General features: G+C 37.0%; 2 protein-coding genes across 2 annotated transcripts; one reads left to right on the top strand and one right to left on the bottom strand.

The window, feature by feature from the left end:
* The first annotated feature begins 455 nt into the window (after positions 1-455).
* LOC112152177 (solute carrier organic anion transporter family member 1C1) lies at positions 456-20,077 on the top strand. Its single transcript, XM_036212305.1, has 18 exons — positions 456-972; positions 2,754-2,905; positions 8,090-8,231; positions 8,754-8,886; positions 9,081-9,205; positions 9,656-9,802; positions 9,990-10,088; positions 12,101-12,349; positions 13,022-13,186; positions 13,555-13,750; positions 14,845-15,010; positions 15,178-15,194; positions 15,312-15,362; positions 15,465-15,529; positions 15,705-15,822; positions 17,794-18,015; positions 19,245-19,436; positions 19,520-20,077. Exons 2-17 carry the CDS (start codon positions 2,813-2,815, stop codon positions 19,288-19,290), a joined length of 2,034 nt encoding a protein of 677 aa, XP_036068198.1. The 5' UTR covers positions 456-972; positions 2,754-2,812; the 3' UTR covers positions 19,291-19,436; positions 19,520-20,077.
* Positions 18,180-21,552, bottom strand: LOC112152179 (B-cell receptor-associated protein 29). Its single transcript, XM_036212306.1, has 7 exons — positions 20,428-21,552; positions 20,160-20,260; positions 19,929-20,076; positions 19,714-19,849; positions 19,553-19,649; positions 19,334-19,434; positions 18,180-19,254 (listed from the first exon to the last, which is right to left on the bottom strand). Exons 1-7 carry the CDS (start codon positions 20,517-20,519, stop codon positions 19,222-19,224), a joined length of 708 nt encoding a protein of 235 aa, XP_036068199.1. The 5' UTR covers positions 20,520-21,552; the 3' UTR covers positions 18,180-19,221.
* Between the last annotated feature and the right edge of the window lie 9 nt (positions 21,553-21,561).

The following is a 21,561-nucleotide window of genomic DNA, read 5'->3' as shown; positions in this document are numbered from 1 at the left end:
TCAATTGTGTGTAAAGGAATTTAATAAAATTTAGGTTAGTCTGATTAACTTTTACTGCTTACATTTTCTTTTACAGTCACATTTTAAAATGTTAAACTATTTTTCCCTTGAGAGCCAATGTGTGTGTTTGCTTTTTTTTCCCATCTGGGGTTAAAGAGACACATGTTGAGTCTGAAGCCACATGACCCCTGATCCCTGATTTATACAGATCCAAGTGTTTTTCTTGCCTCTAATTTAGTTTAGCTGTTATTTCTAAATATTTTCTTATACATTCTTAAAAAAACCTGTGATTCGATAACTTTCCACTCTGAAATTTTAAAAAGAAAAGAAAAACGCTTTGTAATGTGAAGCATTCCTAAGATTGTATGGTTCTTTAAGAGTCTTAACTCCCGGGGTTACAGGATTAAAATTCCCTCTTGACAAACACGCACTCCATACCCTTGAGTGTACATAGGTAATGGGAAAACACTAGTATCAATGTCTTTTTGATTTGTAGCCGTGTCATGAGAACGGTGCAGAACTGAAGTTGTTGATATAGATTAGGAGTGGATATTTGAATAGCTTTAACAGGTTTGGACAGGGACTTTTTCAGAAAAGCAGCGTGTAAAAACGGTCATAAGGGCTTGCCATATCAATCTACGTCACTCTGTGCTACAAGTCCCAAAACTGTTTTATCGTTGAAGTAGCTGATTGTAGCAGCGACACTGACTCTCATCGTCCTGTATAGACTCGGGGGGGTTTCTGTTTTCCGTACAGAAACATCGTGAGTGATTCACGCTGTTCTTGTAAGGTGAACAGGATCCGGACTGTCGCACTTTTCTCCGTCAGCGCGGAGGAGCAGCTTCTACAGGAGATTTTTGGAGGAACTCTTCGTTTCTGGAGGTAATTTTTTCGACTGAAAACGGGATTTTATGCGGTGCAAACGTTGAATGAGAAGCTCCTATTCGAGAGATAGAGTTGAAAATTGCTTGGGTAAGTACTATGTTTTGTGAAGGGCTATTTTACGCCAATATCGTACGTTGCCTATTTGGGAATAATTATTATGTAATGAAAATTATTATTAACCAATTATCACGTTTAAAGGAGTTTTAAAATGAATTTAAAGAGTTTACTGTATGTAAAATTTGTTGAAAGACATGAATATAGAGAAAATAGAGAAAAACATATAGAGAAAATGTTCTAATACACATGATGTTGGCGTTCATTTTGACTTTGTCTTTAAAAAAAACCTCTTGGCATTATTAAAATTCCTGTCATTTTTTTTAAATTTACTGCAATACCCTTTCAACCTCAAGGAGCTAACACACAATATGAATATAATAGATAATAGATTAGGGGTGTGTATCTTTCCCTCTCACACGATTCGATACGCATCTCGATACATTATTTTTAAATTTCGTTTTTATTCAATAAAAGGAAAATATGCAACCTTGAGTTGTAAACTAAAACATGATGGGAAAAAAATCAAAAGGGGACAGAAAAAAATAATATATATATATATATATATATATATATATATAATACAATATTGTCTGCTCTTTTTTTAATAAATCAATTAATCAAACAGTAAAAAAGAAAAACACAAAGCATTCTGATGATTTGGTATACAGTAAGAGAATATTGCGAAAGACAGAACAAAAATTTACAATTACAAACATCAACCAGTGCGAAATGAGCTTTTAAGACGTATATTGTTGTAGCGTTTTAAATTTCTGGGCTCAATTTATTTACTCCATATACTGATACACGTTTCTCCATCAGAAGTATTCTGTGTTTTGGTTTGATACTTATTTCATGCCTTTTAAAATACATTTATTTTCATGCATCTTTTTATTAATACATTCATTCAAGTAATACATGGCCCACGATTCGATAAAGATCTTTTAAATCCCTATAAAGATACACAGGCTACAATAGACAACAGATACATAAGAATCATAATAAATATTTAACGTCTTACAACAACTCCACATGGCCTGTCTTATAGGCTGGCAACATTGTCAAAATGGTGGGAGCATGTGGACGTGTTCATGAACACATCACAATCAATAGCTTGACCAGTCTATGAGATCCAAGTCTGAACGAGGGTTGTTATTAAATTATCAGTCCCTGTTTAAACATGTTTGCCCCTTCTTTCTGAGCCCTAAATTATACTCATTTTGTTCATAAAACAGTCTACTGTTTGATCACTGAGGTGACTTATTATATATATTTTTTGCTATTCCCCAAACCACCAGCCATGCACTTCCCTATATGTACGGTAGTCAATCCCACCATTGATGTCACAAATGTCTTGGCAGGGGATTTTATTTTTTCTGTATCAGACTAGGGCCAGTCAGCTGACTATAGTGCAGCCAATATTTATTATTTTTTCTGTTAAGTAGGATTGAATATGTTAATCAGTCCCGATGATGGTTGTTAGTGTGTGTTACTTGCATTGTCCTTACAAAAACTTGACACGGCAATGTTAAATTTTAAAAATGTCCCCTTGAGGTGCCCATAAGAGCCACAAGACACTGCAAGACAGACCTTAAGATGCACCCGTCTATAACCCTCTACGGGCCTGCACAACCCAAAAACTCACAGCATTTATGTGGGTCAACCCCCCAAATCTATCAAGTTTCTGTGCAGTTTATTTTTGTAATTTAGACATCAAAACCTTTGCTCTTAAAGGCTTACAGCCTAAAAGAGTATGTCTACCAATCTATTTTGCAATACATTGATCATTATGCATATTCTTGTCTTTCTGCCAGGTGTGTAAAAGGCTTTGAAACAAAAACACTTCTAAATAATCAAAAATTGGGAGGTTACCATGAAAAAAATGGGCCGAACATCCACAACAGGATGGAGTCTGGACCACAAACCTGCTTCTTCTCCAGTGACAAACTGTCACCCCAATCTGAAGGTAATGAATGCACTTCAAACTACATTTCATTTGAATGTACCTAATGTTTGTTAGCTGGACGTTGGATAAACATGTGTTTTCTAAAATATTAAAACATACCTACAAAAGTGTCAAAACCTTTTAATTTGTATTTTGAATACTTCACTTTATTGTAAAGTTGAATCTGAGTTGTGGCTTATTTGTCTTAGTTTTTAGCCATGTCTCACACACCAGACACTTGGACTATAACAAATAATCTGTGGCAAAAAGTTATTTTTCTTACAATTGTGGTTAAGTCTTATTTTAGCTTATTGAAGCTAAAAGAAAGAATTATAAAGCTGCAATGGAAAGAAGCGTAAGAAATTCCATACTTCGTGAACTTTTGTCCTTCACTTTTGAGTTTCAAACTAAGGTTTAGTGGGGTCAGCGGCTACCTGCTAATCAATCAGTTGTTGGATTAATTTTTTGCAGTGAGTTTACTTTTAAAGAGACAACCTGACAACATCATACCCACAAAATAACAGTAGAAAATGTAGTTAACGTCTAGAATTAGTACTCTCCTGGAGTTTAGTATGTCATTAAAAAAAAAGAAGCTTGTGCACAAGGATCAGTCAGACTTGAACAGATCATGTAAAAAATTGTCCCAAAAGACCTCTGTCCTCTGTCTTAGCTAAATAACCAGGGGTTTGCTTGTTTTGCTTATTTATTTGTTTGGTTTTGTGTTACTTGGAATTGGCGGCCATTTTTCTGATTGATCTTGTAGAGCTTATCTTGTAAAATCAGCTTTTGGTTCTTTACAGGCTTCTTTAGAAATTACCCAGATAATTCTGAACCACTCATTTAAAGTTGATTAAGTGTATTTATTGGATAAAGGCATGCATAATTAAATGCAAACACAAGAGGGCACAATTAGGGATCTGAAATCAGACGCGATCACGTAGTTTTGACTCAATCGAAATTGGATGTTGCATTCCCATCGAGAATCAGAAATTTGTTTTATTTCACTATTTTACTGTTTTATTATTCACTATACATTTCTAACTTATTATTGCAGAGAAACACTCTACCAGAAATCTGCACATTATACATGGATGACATTTTATGGCCTTAAAATGCATCAGAATACTGTTTCGAACTGATGTTGACGTGCCAAACTGTGTTTAGAAGGAAGCCCATCTGTCATATGGTGCATTTGCTAAAAGAATCTTGGATTTTTTGCGGTTCGTTATCAGACTCATCAACAATTATGGTAGAGCCTCAGGGCAAAATACAGGTTTACGCCGAATGGGACCATTTTTATCCCATATCAGAAAATAAGGTATTTTTTCAATGTCCTTGATTCGTTCTTTTCCTCTCAGAGATAAAACTTCAGTTATCTAAATTCAAATGATTTCAAAGTGACTTTTAGGGTGTATTCAGACTGGACACATTTGGTTCTCCTAAAGCGAACTAGCATTCATTTTCCCCAATAATCCGAAACAAGTTTTCAGTCTGAATTCCCCCAAGTGGAGTATAGTCCAGAACCAGGAACTGCTCTCTGACCCATGTTTTGAGGTGGTCTCAGTTTGTTCCTGAGCTGAGCTCAGTCAGAATAGGCTCTGGGCTCGGAGCGGAACAACTCGAGCAAAACGGCCGCCCTAGTTGAGTATTATGTGAAGTAAACAAGAGTTGGAATGAAGCAATCGATGAGTCATGGACAAATGTGGACCAACAATAGACATCGACTCATTGAAATATGGTTGCATGAAACAACTTGATACACATTGCTTCTCACATTGTTTTCTCGACAACTTATATGTTATAGACACTTGTCAGTGTACCTTCATAGTCCTCCCCTCCTCAGTAACCACCTTGCAGCATGCCTCCACCCTACCAAAGCAGCAAGTAAGAAGTGTTGCACCTGACGTTGATACAAACGTTCAAAATTGGTCAGCGAAAAACAAAATTTGAATAAGTGAACTATCCAGACAAGGATAACAAACAACAAGATTTCCATTATTTCTTCTCTCTTTGCTTTGGTCCGCCCTCATAATTCCTGACCAATGATTGAAGAAATTCTTAGTCACGTGGTTTTGTTTGCAAGCTTATATGGTTCATAACAGAAATGTTCAGTAGACAGCAGTCTGAATTGAAACTAAACGCAAGGTTCAAGACTTGATCTTGACCAAATTAAACAGACTCTGTTCAGATCAATAAACTTTTCCTGTCTGAATACACCATTAGTTTACTATTCATATTATTTTCTGCAGGTTAAATGTTATGTGTGTTTGACAGAACTTTTTTAGTTGAACAAATCCACCTCCTCAATGAAGATATGAAATAATACAATGACTTAAGTTATATGATTGTATATACTAACCAAGATCATTATGTCATTGTCAGTCGAGTCTGTCAACTAGGTCAGGGATTTTTAAGATGTTTTCTTATTTTAGATGTTTGTTAAGATTCAGTTACACAGTATCAATACAGTTTGGCAATGTGTCAAAACTGGTATTGGCAAGAGTCTGCCAATACGTTACTTATCTTGATACACATGTCACACATAACCCAACATGTCCCAAAACAGTACCAAAGCCAAAATCTCATTGTCGTTTTAAAAAGAATGACTTAGGAAAAACTTTGTCTGAATATTAATACACCTTTCGCATGCATAAAATGTTGAAATGCATTTAATTTAATGATTAGAACATTAAGCCCTCCAACTGTATTACATAAAGTAGTCAGGAATGAGTCCATCAGAGGAGCAGCACATGTTTTTGGAGATAAAGTCAGAGAATTCAGACTGAGATGGTTCGGACATGTTCAGAGGAGAGACAGTGAATATATTGGTAGAAGAATGCTAGTCTAGAGGTGCAGGAAAGAGGTCTAGAGGAAGACTAGAGAGGAGGTTTATGGATGTAGTGAAGGAAGACATGAAGGTAGCTGGTGTTAGAGTGGAGGATGCTGAAGACAGGATTAGATGGAGGAAGCTAAATTGCTGTGGCGACCTCTGAAGGGAAAGGCTGAAAGGAAAAGAAGAACTGTATCACATATAGTTGCTTTTATCCAAGCAAATCCATAATACTTTTCTTTTTGTAAATTGAGAAATATTTTTTATTACTCAACATTGTCTGATTTTCACAACAAAATATGTTTCAATATGAAAAAAAAACAACAACAAAGAATAAATGTGCCTTAACCAACAATGTAATGTAAGTATGATCGGAAAAAATAGAGTGCGGTTCATTTCCAACATTGGTAATATAGTTGAACCAGTACTTTTAAAATTAACCTATTGGCTGAATGGCGCTTAAACAAGTGTTTCAGAAATAAAATAAAATTTGAAAAAGTCATGAATTCTTTCAAGAAACATCAAAGTGTGATGAAGCTCCGTGACAGGGTGAGGGAGAGCGCTTGAACGGTGCTTGACAACCTGCATCTACAATTTCAAAGATGCGGAATTAAACACTGATTTACCCGTTCATCGCCACAACAATGGTATTTTTTAAAGAGCATTGAACATTTCACTCAGATCCATCGTGTTGCTGCATTAGAATCTTTTGCTGCGTGGTGCAATATTTTGACTGCCTGTTGTGCATCTCCACTGCCTCGGTCATTTTTATATGAGTTCGCCACAAAGCACCAAAATCCACGTTTTTGTACAATGCCAGTAGCAACTTGACTCAGAGTTTCAATACCCATCCCAAGCTAGGGCTGTGCTGTTGAGTCTCATTGAGCTCTACAACAACAAAAAACGCAAGGCTAGTGAACGAACATATAATTCAAGATGGTTCTGGCTAGATATAGAAATATTGTCTTGGCAGCATTTTAAATCGGTACAATTATCGCCAAATGAAATATGTGTTTCACAGAATTAATTTTTTTCCTATGCCCCTTGTTGAAACACCTCATCACGTGTCATCTACCTATCACCCCCACCCTCTGAAGAGACCTTGCTTTGATTTGGCACAACCATTTCAAAGAATATTCCAGGCCCCTGCTGTTAAGATACCTTAGATAGTGAAAAACCGAGCAATCTACAGGCAAGCAATGACATTTATAGAATTTTTCTATGTGACTAAGGAGATACCACGACTTCTTGCTTTTATCACAAAGCTCTGTAGGTGTGCATTTGGTTGTAAAGAGTGGCAGTCATTTCTTAGTCTCAAGGGATATTAATTTCAGGAAGTAGTTTTTTAGAAAGAAAAATGACTGTGAATGTTTTGTTTTCTTTTATTGCTTTTTTTTGTACTAAAATGGTATCAGGAGAAGATTAAAAAATCCTTGAGATACATAAATCCCCACAGTATCGCATTATTTGCTTGTGTTGGATGTGAGTGAGGAGGCAGAAAAAACATTGCTTTTAGAATTGTATTTATTTTATTTTTTTTAAACCAGTGGGGCTGTGAAAATATACAGGGAAACCACAAATTCTAAGGGCTACCATTCCTGCATTTCTGGTTTTGTGTAGTGTTTATTGTTTTTTTTGTTTGATTTTTTGCGTAAAGTTTTAATTATGTTTGATAAAACTTGTACCCAACATTCAAGTTTAGTACACATCACAAAATCTAAAAAAAAACAAAAAACAAATCACTAAGATTTTAACAGTTTGTTAGCTTAACACATCTGCAACAAAGACACTAAGACTATATTGTTAAATCATTCTTTTTAATGTATTTTTGTCACAGTCTGAATAACCACTGAGGTATTTTTTTTTATATTATTATTATCTTCCCTGACCCATTTCCGTTTTTCTATATATAGAAACCGAAAACTGCTTTGGGGATTGAGCTTTTTTTCTGTGTTAAAACTGATTTTTTAATCTTCAGATTTGGGGCTTTTAGAGATCAGCAGATAAATACAATTTTCCTAGAATCTTTAAATACTGTATGATGGTCAATCAAACTGATGGTATTCTAAAATATTACTCATTCACAGGGCTGCTGTCGGCTCAGACGGCAATTTTTGTATCTATCTTTTTTTATATATTGGATTCTTAACTCTCCCTCTGGGTTCTAATCATCAGTATGCATTTTACTAAAGCAAAAAACCAGGAACTTCACACACTTTGGCACAATCACCATGACGCTTCTATTAGTGCATGGACTGCTACTGCATTTAACCCAGAAACTCTGGTATATTAAACTACATTGAAAGTAAGCATCATTTGTAAAACAAACAAAATAAGTCTCTGTGTTTTGATTCACCTCCTTTTTGTTTTTGTAGATGTTTCTTGCAGCCTTATCCTTCGCTTACTTTGCCAAAGCTTTATGTGGCAGCTACATGAAAAGCACAATAACACAGCTAGAGAGGAGATTTGACATCCCCAGCTCTCTGATTGGTGTTATAGATGGGAGCTTTGAAATCGGTGAGTTTCTTACCTTCATGTTTCTTTGTTTACTTGCATATAAGGCAGGAGTTTGAAATGCTATCAGTTTTCACACAGATTAAGTAAAAATTTGGACAAGCAAAGGTCTTTATGTCCACCCATCAAAGGTATACTCCATATTGGCCTGACAGTGGCTGGGATAGGCTCCAGCAACATCATGACCCTGAAAGGAACATAGTGTGTTTGGAAAATAGACAGAGGGCTAGATGGAAATCTAAACAGTGCTGTTGTTAAAAAAGGGGGAGGACACACTGGAGCTTTGCATTGCCATTGGTTGCATGTTTACAGGCAAAACTATTGTTTGAAGTATAAGTCCTTACTCTGGACTTCCTTCCCTCTGCACTTCAGGAAAAAATGTATTTTAGTGTTTACCCCAGTGTATCAGATACCCGACCTGTCCCTTGTTCGCTTACAGCTTAAAACAGTAAAACATGATAATATTCTGCACGGTATGTTTAATGTGCTCTTACTCCTTTTCCTGTATCTCTCTCAATACTGCAGGTAATTTGCTGGTAATCGCTTTTGTGAGTTATTTTGGTGCAAAGCTTCACCGGCCCAAGATCATAGCAGTCGGCTGTATCCTGATGTCTTTAGGCACATTCTTAATCGCCATGCCTCATTTTATCACAGGCCGGTAAGTCTGCTGTCCGAATGTCTCGGTTCACGCCATCCAGATATTTCTTTCATCACACTTGCATAGCTGTACTGGAATATAGTGACCTTGAGTAGTATAGTATGTGATTGCTGCTCTATATGTTACATGTCTAACACAACCTGATGCTTTCTCCCTTCCCTTGTGTAACAGTCACATTGGTGTTTTATATGCAGCTATACAATCCAAACAACCATTAGATCTTCAGTGAATTCAACAAATACCTTGACTCCATGTCCAGTGAGAACTTCAGCAGAATCCTCTTGGAAGTATGAAGAACCCTCCTTAATTGCCACTAGCGGTACGCTAAAAAGTGTTTGCTCACCTTATAACCCAAAAAGTCTAAAGAACCATGGTTAACATCATGACCAGAAAGAATGTTTTAACACTATAATTTTGAATCTGTTTTATGGAGGCAGTCATGTTATATTGGTAGAACTTATTGACTGATGAAACTGCACTTTACAAAGGCATGGCAAAATAACTTTTGAAGAAATTTTGAAGGGCTCTGTAAAGATGCATTTTAAATAAGCTACAACTGTCTGAACAATCTTTGTTGGATGACTGGACAAAGACTGACAGTAGTCCAGCCTGCAAGCTTTTCAGGAAAAGAGACTTATGGCTCCTCTTAAATCATTAAATACAGATGGACTGGACTATTTGGGGAATATTGGAAAAAAATGTAATTTTTAGAAATCTAGTCCAATTTCATTTCTTAACCTATTTATTCTTGTCTAACCATAAATTACAGGCTGTGATCAAGAGTCAAGTGTTTCAATGTGGATCTATGTTTTACTGGGAAACATCCTGCGAGGGATCGGAGAAACTCCAGTACAGCCTTTGGGAATCTCTTACATTGATGATTACGCACAGTCTGAAAATGCAGCTCTCTATATTGGTAAATAACTTTCTATATTATTTGTTGTTTCTGTGCTGTGCTTAATGTTCTGTACAATATGTGATTACATTCTAAAATGTTGATAAATGTAAGCAAAAAGTTAATTGGGACAAAATTAATGCCACCATGATTACTTGAAAATGGCAAAGTTGTTCCATAATTGGACCTTTTTCTGTCTGTGTTTCAGGTTGTGTCCAAACCATAGCAATTATTGGTCCTGTGTTTGGGTACTTGCTGGGGTCACTGTGTGCTAAGATCTATGTCGATGTTGGCTACGTGGACATGGGTGAGATAAATAACCCAACCGAGGAGCTAATCTGCATTAATCAATGTGTTCAGGGTGTTAACATGCATTCACACGAAAGTGATTCACACAGCAGAGGCAGCCAAATTCAATGTTAATCAATGGTACAGGCACGTTCTGACGCGAACTGAAGCCCCGTGGCGCGATATGAGCGACTGGCACGGCGCTAAAGTCTGTCAGCAGCTTGATATGAGCGGTGTGGAGCGAATTGGACGGCACAGCCAAAATGTAAATACCTGAAGTTTGACAGGTCACTGCGTCACATCTGCGAATCAGGAACTAAGCTTTGGGCACGTGACATTTTCAGTGACTCGATTAGCGGGTAGACTACTAATCCAAAGCGACCGTTTTTCTCCAGAACTTTCATCTTTTTCCTTTACCCGTTTGAGCCTCAGATTCTCAATGCTCATCCAGCTACGTTTGGGTGAAGCCGAAAACACTCTGCACAGATCGGCGGCTTTTGCTCCCGCGGAGGAGCTCACTCGCTCAATATGCCAGCAGAGACAGAGACGCTGCAGGTTTAAAGGCTGCATGGCTGTCATTAAGACCTTAAAAAAAACAAACAAAAAAAAAAGGAAAAAGGTCTCCTAATTTCACCCCCACCTCCATGGATTAACCCTTCCGCTATCTTTGGTGTCCAGATGACCCCACTTTTGATGTAAACAAGCCAAGGAGAGCGGAAGGGTTAAAACGAAACAGTGAGCCTTCAAGCTCAGCCACAGAGACACAGAAACACAGCGGCTGTCATACAGACACAGCCCCCTGTACCGGGAAAATCTTTTAACAATAATCATAACCCAAACATGGAGACATGATTACTTGTGTTTTTTAGAACTCTTCACGATAAATAAACCTTATTCCTCAACATTGTACTATATGACTTCCATTCGTTCTAAGTAAGATATCTACAGGCAGAGCTGGTAGCTCCTCCCACATGCAGCCGCGGCGTCAGGGATACATTTTTTGACAAGCGGCGAGCAGCAAATTCGCCACGCGGCGAAAGAGGGACGAATTTGTTGTGTGAAGCGGTCGGTATGAAAGCACCTTTAGTCTCTGAATACAACTTCAGAAGCACACAGAGGTCACTAAACATACAACTGACATTTGGATGCACAGCCCAATATGTAGTTTTGAATGTTGTGTCTTGATGAAAATAAAGTGGTTTCCATTCAAATTTATGTGATTAATTTTCTGGTACATAATATAACTCTTCCACTGACCAGCACAAATCAAGGTCGTAATCAACATTTGGAAGTCCAATCATCAGTGGTGTCTACACTTCTGCTCACTTCTGCTACACTTCTGGTCACAAGAACACTTAATGTTTACTGATTTTTATTGAATTGTTTTCAGCTAAATGTTTTTTGTTGCAATCTGAAAAGAAAAAAGAGTGCAAATAAACAACTAGAGTTACACAATTAAATCCTATAATGAATATATAGACCAAAATGTACTCTAAAGACCTTCTCCAATAAAAATTGAGTTTTTGGTTGTTTTTAACATGTTCTTGTGGCAATTTTCTGAGGATGGAGGACAAATATTGAGAAAATTAAGCCCAAAGTTGCATTTCTGAGTATTTCTTTATTTAAAAGTATAGTGTGAATTGGAAGCAGATGAAAAAAAGCAGTTTTAAAAAGATTGTATTTGTGACATAGAAAGTACACTGGGCGGGCCATAAGCTCTCTGCTCTGCTCCGTTCTAATACGTCCACTTGTAGATTACTAGATCCGTGTTCATTTTCCTCGTTAAAACTGACAAGTTTTTTTCTCAAGTACTTTTCTTAAATATAAGGCACCTTTAAGGTTACTTTGCTTTCGTTGTTATTGTCTTGTTTATCCCAGAACAACTCAGTTAGGGGCTAACCACAGTGACGTTTAACATCATTATCCTCATGTAGTTCTGGCTTGGCCTAAACTGGAAATCAATTTTAAACCTTTATATTTGAAATCAGTATATGAATGCTGACTATCTTTTTTTCTTTTTTTTACAAACAGATACGATCACAATTACCTCCAGTGATGCACGCTGGGTTGGGGCATGGTGGCTGGGGTACCTCATTGCTGGTGTGATCACCCTCATGTCAGCTATCCCTTTCTGGTTCTTGCCAAAATCCCTCCCTATGCCTGTGGACAAACATGACAGGAGCTGCACTCCAGATCAAACCAGATTCATCAAAGATTCTCCAGTTATGACCCACAAGATCAGACAGGAGGAGCCAGCAAACTTATATCTGATGGCCAGTGGTATGCTAACTTTAACACTCCTGAAATTGAGTTAAAGAACTGAAAACAGTTGATCAAATGAAACTAAAGCATAATAAAGGTAAATTTTAAAAAGTTGCATGTGAGGACTAGAGCCTGAAGAATGTAAAAAAAAGTAATAAAACAAAACAAAAAATGAACCTTAAATGAGTCTGAAAGGTCATAAAACTAAACCTAAACAGTCAAATCTTGGTGTTCTATGCTATTAGTAAATTGGACACACCTGTGTGTGATTCCAGATGGAAATCAGGTGTGGCAGGGACAAACTCTAAATAAAAACAAAGTTTTCAAATTAAAAGCACATTAATAAAACACACAAGGCTGTTTATAAACCACTAAAACACCTGGTTTGTTTTTTCAGGCATTTTTATGCTGAACAGGCTTTAGCAGCATTTAACGGCTATATTTTTTTATTATAAAGATTTTTTTTCAACACAATGTCAAACCCTATTATGCATGCACTGCAGTGTCGTGCCCCTTAAGAAAAAACAATAAATTTGGATGGTATACGGAACAGACTTCATGCCAAAATTATGCAAAAAAGTCCACTTTTTAAAGTTTTATTAAATATAAACATTTCTCCAATCTAATATTGATGTGAAAGTATCTACAGATGGCTTTGCGGTGGTGACACTCCAACACTTACCTTCACAGAATTCGTTCCAACCCTGAAGACTCTGTTGGGAAACCCTGTCTACAGCATCTACCTTTGTGTGACAATCCTTCAATTCAACTCTCTCATTGGTATGGTCACTTACAAACCCAAATACATTGAGCAGCACTACGGCCAGTCAGCTTCGAGAGCTAATTTACTAATGGGTGAGCAGATTTTTGGAGTTTTTCTTAATATGTTGAATACTTTTGTTTGCTAATACCTTTGGGAATTAGATGTATTTAAGATATAATATTTGTTGTGAGCTTAAAGTACTTAAGTCCTGCAAGAAAATGCTGTTCCAAAATGTAGCATAGGTTTGTTTAATGACATTGAACTTTCATTTTTATAATCAATGTCACACAGATTAAAAACCTGTAATCATAAAGAGTATTTCATTTAATTAATGCGTTAGAAAATATAAATTTGTATTTATTTTTTTCAACTATCAAAAGTATTTATTAGATAACTTAATGATACTTTTTTTTCCTTTTAAAGCAAAAATGTATACAGACGATTTCTCCGGTTCTTTCAGGCATGGTGAACATCCCAGCTGTAGCTCTTGGGATGTTCTCTGGCGGGGTGGTCATGAAAAGGTTCAAGATGGGTGTCATGGGAGCAGCTAAATTTGCCTTTGGGACTTCCTTGCTCGGTTTCTTCCTGTCTCTTCTTTTCTTAGCCATGGGCTGTGAGAACTCAAAGGTAGCTGGCCTCACAGTTTCTTATACAGGGTTTGTACAAATGTTTTTTCTACCTTACACTAAAGAAAATAACTTGTGAAAAAAATAGTTGCAAGAGGCAAGTGTGGTTTACCAAGCAGATAAGTTCATATGTACCCCAAATTAGTCCAAGATCCCAAAAATATTTCTACAACCTTATTTAAATAGCTTTTTTTCCCATTTCTGCCCATAGATTCAAATTCTTAATGACTGTACTGAGGGACGTTTTATTGATTTTGTCTTTTATTTTTTTACATTTACTTTGAAAAGCACAAACTGGATTGTGATCTCTTGATCAAACTCATTTTTCTTCCATACTTGTGGTTTTGGCACCACAAAGGGACATACAGATCAAATGTCGAGAATGTCTGTCTCAGTCATTTGGATTGGTGCTAAAATGTTTTCACAGAGGAGCAAAATGTCTTCCCTGGGAGAGTACTTTGAATACTAGGTCACAACTGTCCTTACATTTAGATACAAGCCATTTGCGGGCTTAAATCCAGCAGAACTGTACGGGACACACAGGTGGCAAAGCAGCCAACTTATTCTCATTCCACCTCGTCATATATGGATGTATTTTCCATGCCCCCTCCACGTCATTTTTTGACATTACGAGTGCCCCCAACTTGTCATTTTTCGATGTGCTGTCTGTTACCTGGTATCGGACCACGGACAGGGAAAAAATGCATGCGCTAAATTACCTCAAGGACGTGGACCGGTACCGGTCTGAGGGCCGCTTGGTACATGGGCGCAGACGGAAAAAATGCATATGCTAGCTCGAATTCTTTACGCTTTTTTATTTTCTGATTCTGAAGAAAATTTTATTTTGGATTACTACTTTGGGTTTTTAACTTAGCTAGCAGTCCAAGCAAGCAGCCATTTTATGTCATGTGACTCGGCATGACAGGCGGATGTGGTGAACAGAATCCAGTAGTTTTCCAAGTGGAAATGAGATGAAAATGTTTACCTTTACTTTGAGTTGTGTGTCCTTATCTCTACTTTTGTTCTATAAACTATAAGAGTTGATTTCCTAATCGATGTTCTTTTTTCAGAAAGTATGAATTGTCAGTAAGTGTTATTTGCTTTTTTTGTGCTTTCACATGCAGAGTTCAAGGTTTATCCCACCAGGAACTATCCCTCTTTTCTGACTGTAACTCCGGTTGCTTTTGCTCAAGCAAAGGCTGGGATCCAGTGTGTGGAGAGAACGGGATCACATATGTATCCCCATGTTTAGCTGGATGCACTTCAGCCTCTGGCTCTGGAAAAAACATGGTAAGACTTTCCCCCTTGCCTTCATCTGACTCATTTATCATGAAATATCAACATGACATTTAGATGCATCTATAGAGCAAAACATGCATCTATAGGGCATGTTTTTAGATGTTCCGCTGCATACATTTTAGCTTACTTTTTTTAAATGTATTTATTTTTTGTCTTAGACGTTCGACAATTGCAGGTGTGTAGGAGTTACACAGATCAAATCGGACAACTTGACGGCAACTCTGGGCAAGTGTCCACACAGAGAAAGCTGCGACAAAGTCTTTCCATATTTCCTGGCTTTATCTGTCCTCAGTTCTTTCATCATTTCTCTCGGAGGAACACCCGGTTTTATGCTGCTCGTCAGGTCAGTCAATAATTCCAGTGAAGAAAATAGCTCCAATAAAAACTGTCGAGTGGTGATTCAGTGTGATTCATGTCGAGTTAAAATCGGTTGCTCTTCTCCCAGGTGCATTAAACCAGAGTTAAAATCCCTCGCTCTTGGAATCCACACGTTGGCCACTCGTACTCTGGGTGAGAACCAGCTTTGATATTCTCCTCATTTCAGTCTCCTTACCGTAAATGTCAGGCACAAAATAAGCAGACGTGGATAGATTAACATTTGTGTTTATTAAAACAAGTCATCACTTAAAGCTTGTCATGATTAAGCCCCATCATACTCAGCACTGTTGCTGTTATTTCCCAACAGCAGGAATACCAGCTCCCATATACTTTGGAGCTATCATCGATACAACCTGCCTCCAGTGGGGATACAAGACGTGTGGAGGAAAAGGCGCCTGCAGAATATATGACACATCAGCTTACAGGTAATCTATAATGTCTTTTAGAAACATCAAATAGGCTGTGCAATATTTTTCCTCTTGACTTGAAAACCCTTAGGTAAAATGTAAAGTGATGATGTTCAACGACAAAACTATATGACTAATTAGTTTTTTTTTTTAATTTGATTCATACAAATTTCTCTACTCTTTTAGAAAGACTGATATTTAACATTCCCACTCCAACCACATTTTTTTCCATTGTAAAATTGTTCCCAGTAATCTTTTAATTATTAGGAATTTTTTTGCCAGAATTTAAAAATTTGTTGTCATTATTTAAGACATTTTTTATGCACAGTGGCAGTAGTTCAATAGAAATACAATACAGAGAAGACTTTGACACGCCCATTGCAGTTGCTGCGTCATTATTCTGAGCTTTTTCAAGCATCCGGTTTTCTGATCTAACGCGATTTGAATTAAGAAATACTCAGAAACTTAGTTTTAATCATACATTTTGTAATATAAGTTCTCTATTACGAGAAAAATGCTACAAGAACATGTTAAAAACACAAAAAAAGACAATTTTTAAAGGAGTGGGTCTTTGGTCCTTTTTTGATTCGTTGTAAAAGCGTTTCCAGGGATCTTTTAATTACAATTAGGTCATTTTCAGCCAAAATCACTAAGCCTGTGACGTTTTCTAGGAGATAGCTTCTTCTTCGTAGTTCGTCAGAAATTCGCCTCTGAGTTGTAGGTGAAACCATTGTTGCAGAGTAACCCCACCCGTCTTCCCCTCCCTGTTGCAGGGCGGACCACAAGAGCTCGTGGCCCCGCCCAGCGTATTTTCTATGTCACAAAAGCTTTTTTTTTTTTTTTACTTCTTTTTTGTCTGCTCTTGATTCACAACAATATTGACAAAGAAATACTGAGACAGGCTTTTTTAATCTCCATTTTAATTATACATGTCCTGCATCCTCACAAGAACATGTCATAAACAGCAAAAACACAGTTTCCATTGGAATGGGTCCTAAAATAGCTCTTCCATTTGTCATTTTTGATTACTGAAGGTTCAGTTTCACAAATAAAAACTAAAATGTGAAATCTTCAGAGAGCAGACTACTAACAACATTGGTCAACAACTGTTGCTTCTTGCTGACATAATATCCAAAGGGTTTGGAGGCTTTTAGTGCATGTGATTTGACTTAACGTAAACTAACGTTACCTTGATTGTGACAACACAGATCATACCACAGGTTTGTTCATCTTTAAAGTGTTGTGTGCTGCAGTTTAACAGCACCTCAACAAAGCATCCAAAGCAATCCTCAGTATTAATGAGAAATGACCAAAACCAAGTCAATGGAGACAAGTAGTGTTATGAGTGTATGATAGAAAACACTCTAACTCTCCTTTGTCTACGCACAATGGGAGTTTAAAAGAATAGTGTGATTTTCTTTGTTTTTGTCTGCTTTCTTTAGGGGTCACCACTGTCAGTCATCTGCCCACATCTAACCCACTCTTCTGCATCGTCCTCACTTCATTCACTACACCCATTCATTTCTTCTTTGGTTTTCTGGCCTCTTTCCTGGTAGTTCCAACCTCATTCTTTGCCAACAGAATCACTATCCCTCCCCTAAACCATCTCAAAAGGGTTCTCTGCATTTATCTCCAAAACATCTAACATGAGCTGGATTCATTCCTGATTCACTCCCAAAGTGAGCCTCAACATCTTCCCCTTTGCTCACAGCTCTTAAAAGTATAGTACGATATAGTGGCTATAAAGGCTTCTCAAACAAACTGTGTCAAATTTCAACATTTCTGTTAGGCAATTTCTATGGTACTGTGGTATTGACACAGTTTGATTGAATATGTGTGCTGCTAATGTCCTAAATGACATGTAAATGTACTAATATTTTAACATTTTCATTGTTTTTAGAGGTAAAGCAATTTTTAGCTAAACGAGTAAATGATCATTTTGTGTTCAATAAAAAAGTATATCTCTTATTGTTGTCTGTTTTCTTACAGGGTAGTGTATTTGGGCCTCACACTGGGCTTGAGAACTCTTTCTTTTATACTTTGCATTTGGGGCTTTGCTTTGCTCAAAAAGCACCTGAAAAGAGAGGAGAAGAAGGTTCTGACCAACGGAAGTGCTGAGATGGAGTTGCTGAGGAAAGAGGAGAACAGCTCCGCGCACAGTGAGCCCTTCATATTGGCCCTGGACTGCGATGTGGATCGAGAAACTGACTTGTGAGCATCTCATATTTATGGAGCGTGCCCACACCTGACAGTTCTTATAGCACAAGAAGTTGTTTTGTGTATGAACTAAATGTTGTTTTTTTGTTTGTTATTAATGGAAGGCTTTTGCAACAATAGCTGTATTTTTTATCAGCCTGATATTTCATGCAACATTTATTAATGGATTAACAATCTTTTCTGATTATAGTTTTTGTGCTTATGGATTTATTTTTCTGACCCTGTTGTAACACAGACAGCATAATGTTGACATTTAGAGTAGATCAAAGCCAAACAATGACAGAAAACAGTTTGGAGGCCTTTGTGCTTAGAAGGAAAGTTATAACTTCCTGGCTATCACCCTTAAAACAGTATTTTTATAGGAATTCAAGGGTGAAAAATTCTGGCTGATGATTAATGTTTTGTTGCTTCAATGATTCAAAACAGAGATGTCAAACCACATTAATGAACATTTATTTTTATTAAATGATTCCCAAAAACTAAACATAATATTTCTGTGACAATCGTTTATTAATAATTCAATATAGATCAGCATAGAACCAGATGAATTATATTGAACATTTATAAAGACATTTTGTACTTTTTCAGAGCTCCTGTTTTGCCTCATCAAGGAGAAAAATTGATGTAATTTGTGACATTTAAACAAATGGGTTTCATTTAGCAGACTGAATATTTTTCATATTTGTTTTTCTTTCACTAGATTTTCATCATTTAAAAGCCCCAAATGTTTACTACAAATAAATAATAACGACAAACTGGTTATACATGGAATAATTTGTAGATATTGAAATTGGTAAACATTCTCAGGTGTAAACTGTCTTTATTGTCAGTGTGATCTCTATGTCTGCAGTTTTTGCCATCATAAATTGTATAACATTTTGCTCCCACCCCAACTTAAAGGCCCACTCTAATGAAAATCATGTTTTTAACATGTTTTTGTAGTATTTTTCTCAGGATGGAAATGGATTTCTAATCCACCAATGCCGCTCTGCACAAACTATGTCCTAGAAAATGACCCAGTTTTTTAGATTTTGGCTAAAACTGGCATAATCATAGTTAATAGACATCTAGGAACAATTTTACAACACATAAAAAAGATGATCTGAGTGGGTCTTTAACAAAGCTGAGAGCTGCTGCTTATATGAACTATTGTAACACAAATGAAAGTTTTTATTCAGTCTTCAGACAGAAGTTTTTTCTTTACTGATCCTTTTTATCTTCAGGGTTTTGATTCTGTGGAAAAGAAAACAATTGAAACATGTAAAATGAGCTAATCAGAAGGAAAACGTTCTGTCGTTTGGAAAGTCTTTACCTGAAGCTGATGATGTTCTCTTAAGAGTCTGTCGTACTCCAGGGCCAAACCTTTAGCCTGCCTCTTCATCGCTTCAACTTCAGCATTTGACTTCCGTCTATCTGTAAATACAAACACAGAAAAGTATTTTTTTTTTGTGCAAAATCTGTATTTCGCTGACTCTTCTTGTCTTTATTTGATTCTTAGAATTCAAGCTCTTCAGAAACGATGACTACAAACCTTCCTCGGCAGCTTTCAGTCGGCTGCTCAGCTTTTCCAGCTCCAGCTTGAGTTGCTCTTTTGTTGCTGCCATGGATTTTTCTCCTTCCAGGAGCACCTAAACACAACGACTAAATTACTACACTCACAAACAGTCCGAAAAAAATGCGATGAAAACTCACTTCTTTGAACATCTGCTCCTTTTCCTGGTGCTGCTTGACATCCTTTAAAGCTGCATCGACCTGCGCCTGAAGCTCCGCACTGTTATCTAGCGTGATGGCGGTCTGGTTTAGCAGGGTCACAACCCTGCACATAATACTGAAGGAAAGAAGAAATAAGAACTGAGCGGCCTCTGTCTCAAGATGTCTTTATTAAATGAGGGCAGAAATAAACCAACAGCCACAGGAAGAGCGAAAAGCCACTGATGTAAAGGTTCCTCTGGGCCCTAAACAGCTTCATGTGAACGTTGTCGTACAAGTTCGGGTTCACGCTGGCGTCCTGCGTAGACTCTGGACCGGAATATTTCTGCACCTCCCGGACAGCATCTGAGGGTTGGAAAGATTAGAGGATGGAGCGTTAACAGCCGACTTAATGTCTGCTTTTATTAAAGTCTTGTTTTAATGCTTACCAATAAAAAGAACAACCAGTACCATGATCATGGCAAAGAAACCTTTGTTCCAATATGGAGAAAGCCAGCTCCATATTCTCCAGCTGAAAACAAAACGCCATCTGCAAGGAACAGCTTTTAGAATTTGTTCAGGAACATGGGTTCCCTCTCCTGGTCTTTGTGTGAACTGCGTTTTTAATCTTGTCAGGAGAACACTTTATTTTCCTTTTCAGAACATTTTCTGTTGTCCATCAAGTATTGTGTTATATTTACAATTGTGTCCCTGTACCTGTTTGCAGATATAAAGGGAATACAAAGGATGATGTTGACAACTATTTCAGCGTAGAGGAAGAAAGCCACAGCCGTCCACTGGAGAGACATCGTAGTTTTCTGTAACCATCAAGCAGGAAAATTATAGGAAAAAACACAAATATTTTACACAAAACTGATACATTTATGGAGGTACGTATAACAGGTTTTTATATAGAGCAAATACAAATAGCAAAATCGACAATTTCATGTTAAAATAATTCCAAAACAGGGCAAAAACATAAAAAACAATAAAGAGTTAGTTCTCTCAGGTGAATGTTTATGCAATATAAAGAAATAAACGACGTTAAAACTATTACTAAATATTTGAAGATCTGTTTTTGTTAATTAATTAGTGGAACAGATGTCAAAGCTGATGTTTCTGAGTAAATATTCCATGAAGTTCTCTTCACAATCTCATCAAACCCCAGATAAAAATGCTGAAATCCCTGGGAGTTGAATCTTAAACAATTCACAAAGTGAAATGTTGAAGTCCCTGTCAGCACAATAGAAAATGAACAGCTGCACTGTGTTTGGGGGGGTTACCAGGACAAAGCCTCTGCTCTGTATAAACAATATTAAATCAAACCTGAGGTTTGCTAACCTTTCTCCAAATAAACCTTTAGTCCTCCAGAACGATGTTGAATACTCAGATGAGACCAAAATAAAACTGCTATTCATGAATCCTGACTGCCATATTTAAGAGTTACTCTGTACCTTGTACCAGAAGAGGGACTTGGAGTCAAGACAAGGACTTGAGATGTGAGGGTTTATTCTCACATGCAGACACTTGATACTTGACTTTAGATTTCAAGTTAGCAACTTTACATTTATTTAAAGACTTTACGACGTTTCAAAAATTTTTTTTTTTTTTTTAAATCTTCCTGTCAAATCTGACTGTTTTCTTGCTATTCTGGTGTGTTTTTGCACAAACACTGTATACTCTGGTTATTTTAAATAGTGAACATAGAAAGGGGAAAAGCCATAAACTGACATTAAAACTCTGAGCGTTGATCTAAAAGTAAAACATTTTTTTTTCCAAAAGCACGATTTAAACTTGCTAATGTGAGCCTCTTTGCCTTTCATAATAACACCCACAGGGGTGGAGAGATGA

This window comes from Oryzias melastigma, linkage group LG6 (genome assembly GCF_002922805.2).
Source record: "Oryzias melastigma strain HK-1 linkage group LG6, ASM292280v2, whole genome shotgun sequence".
Classification (NCBI taxonomy): domain Eukaryota; kingdom Metazoa; phylum Chordata; class Actinopteri; order Beloniformes; family Adrianichthyidae; genus Oryzias; species Oryzias melastigma.
The sequence above is the reverse complement of the archived record's forward strand: the minus strand, read 5'-3'. Positions and strand labels throughout refer to the sequence as shown.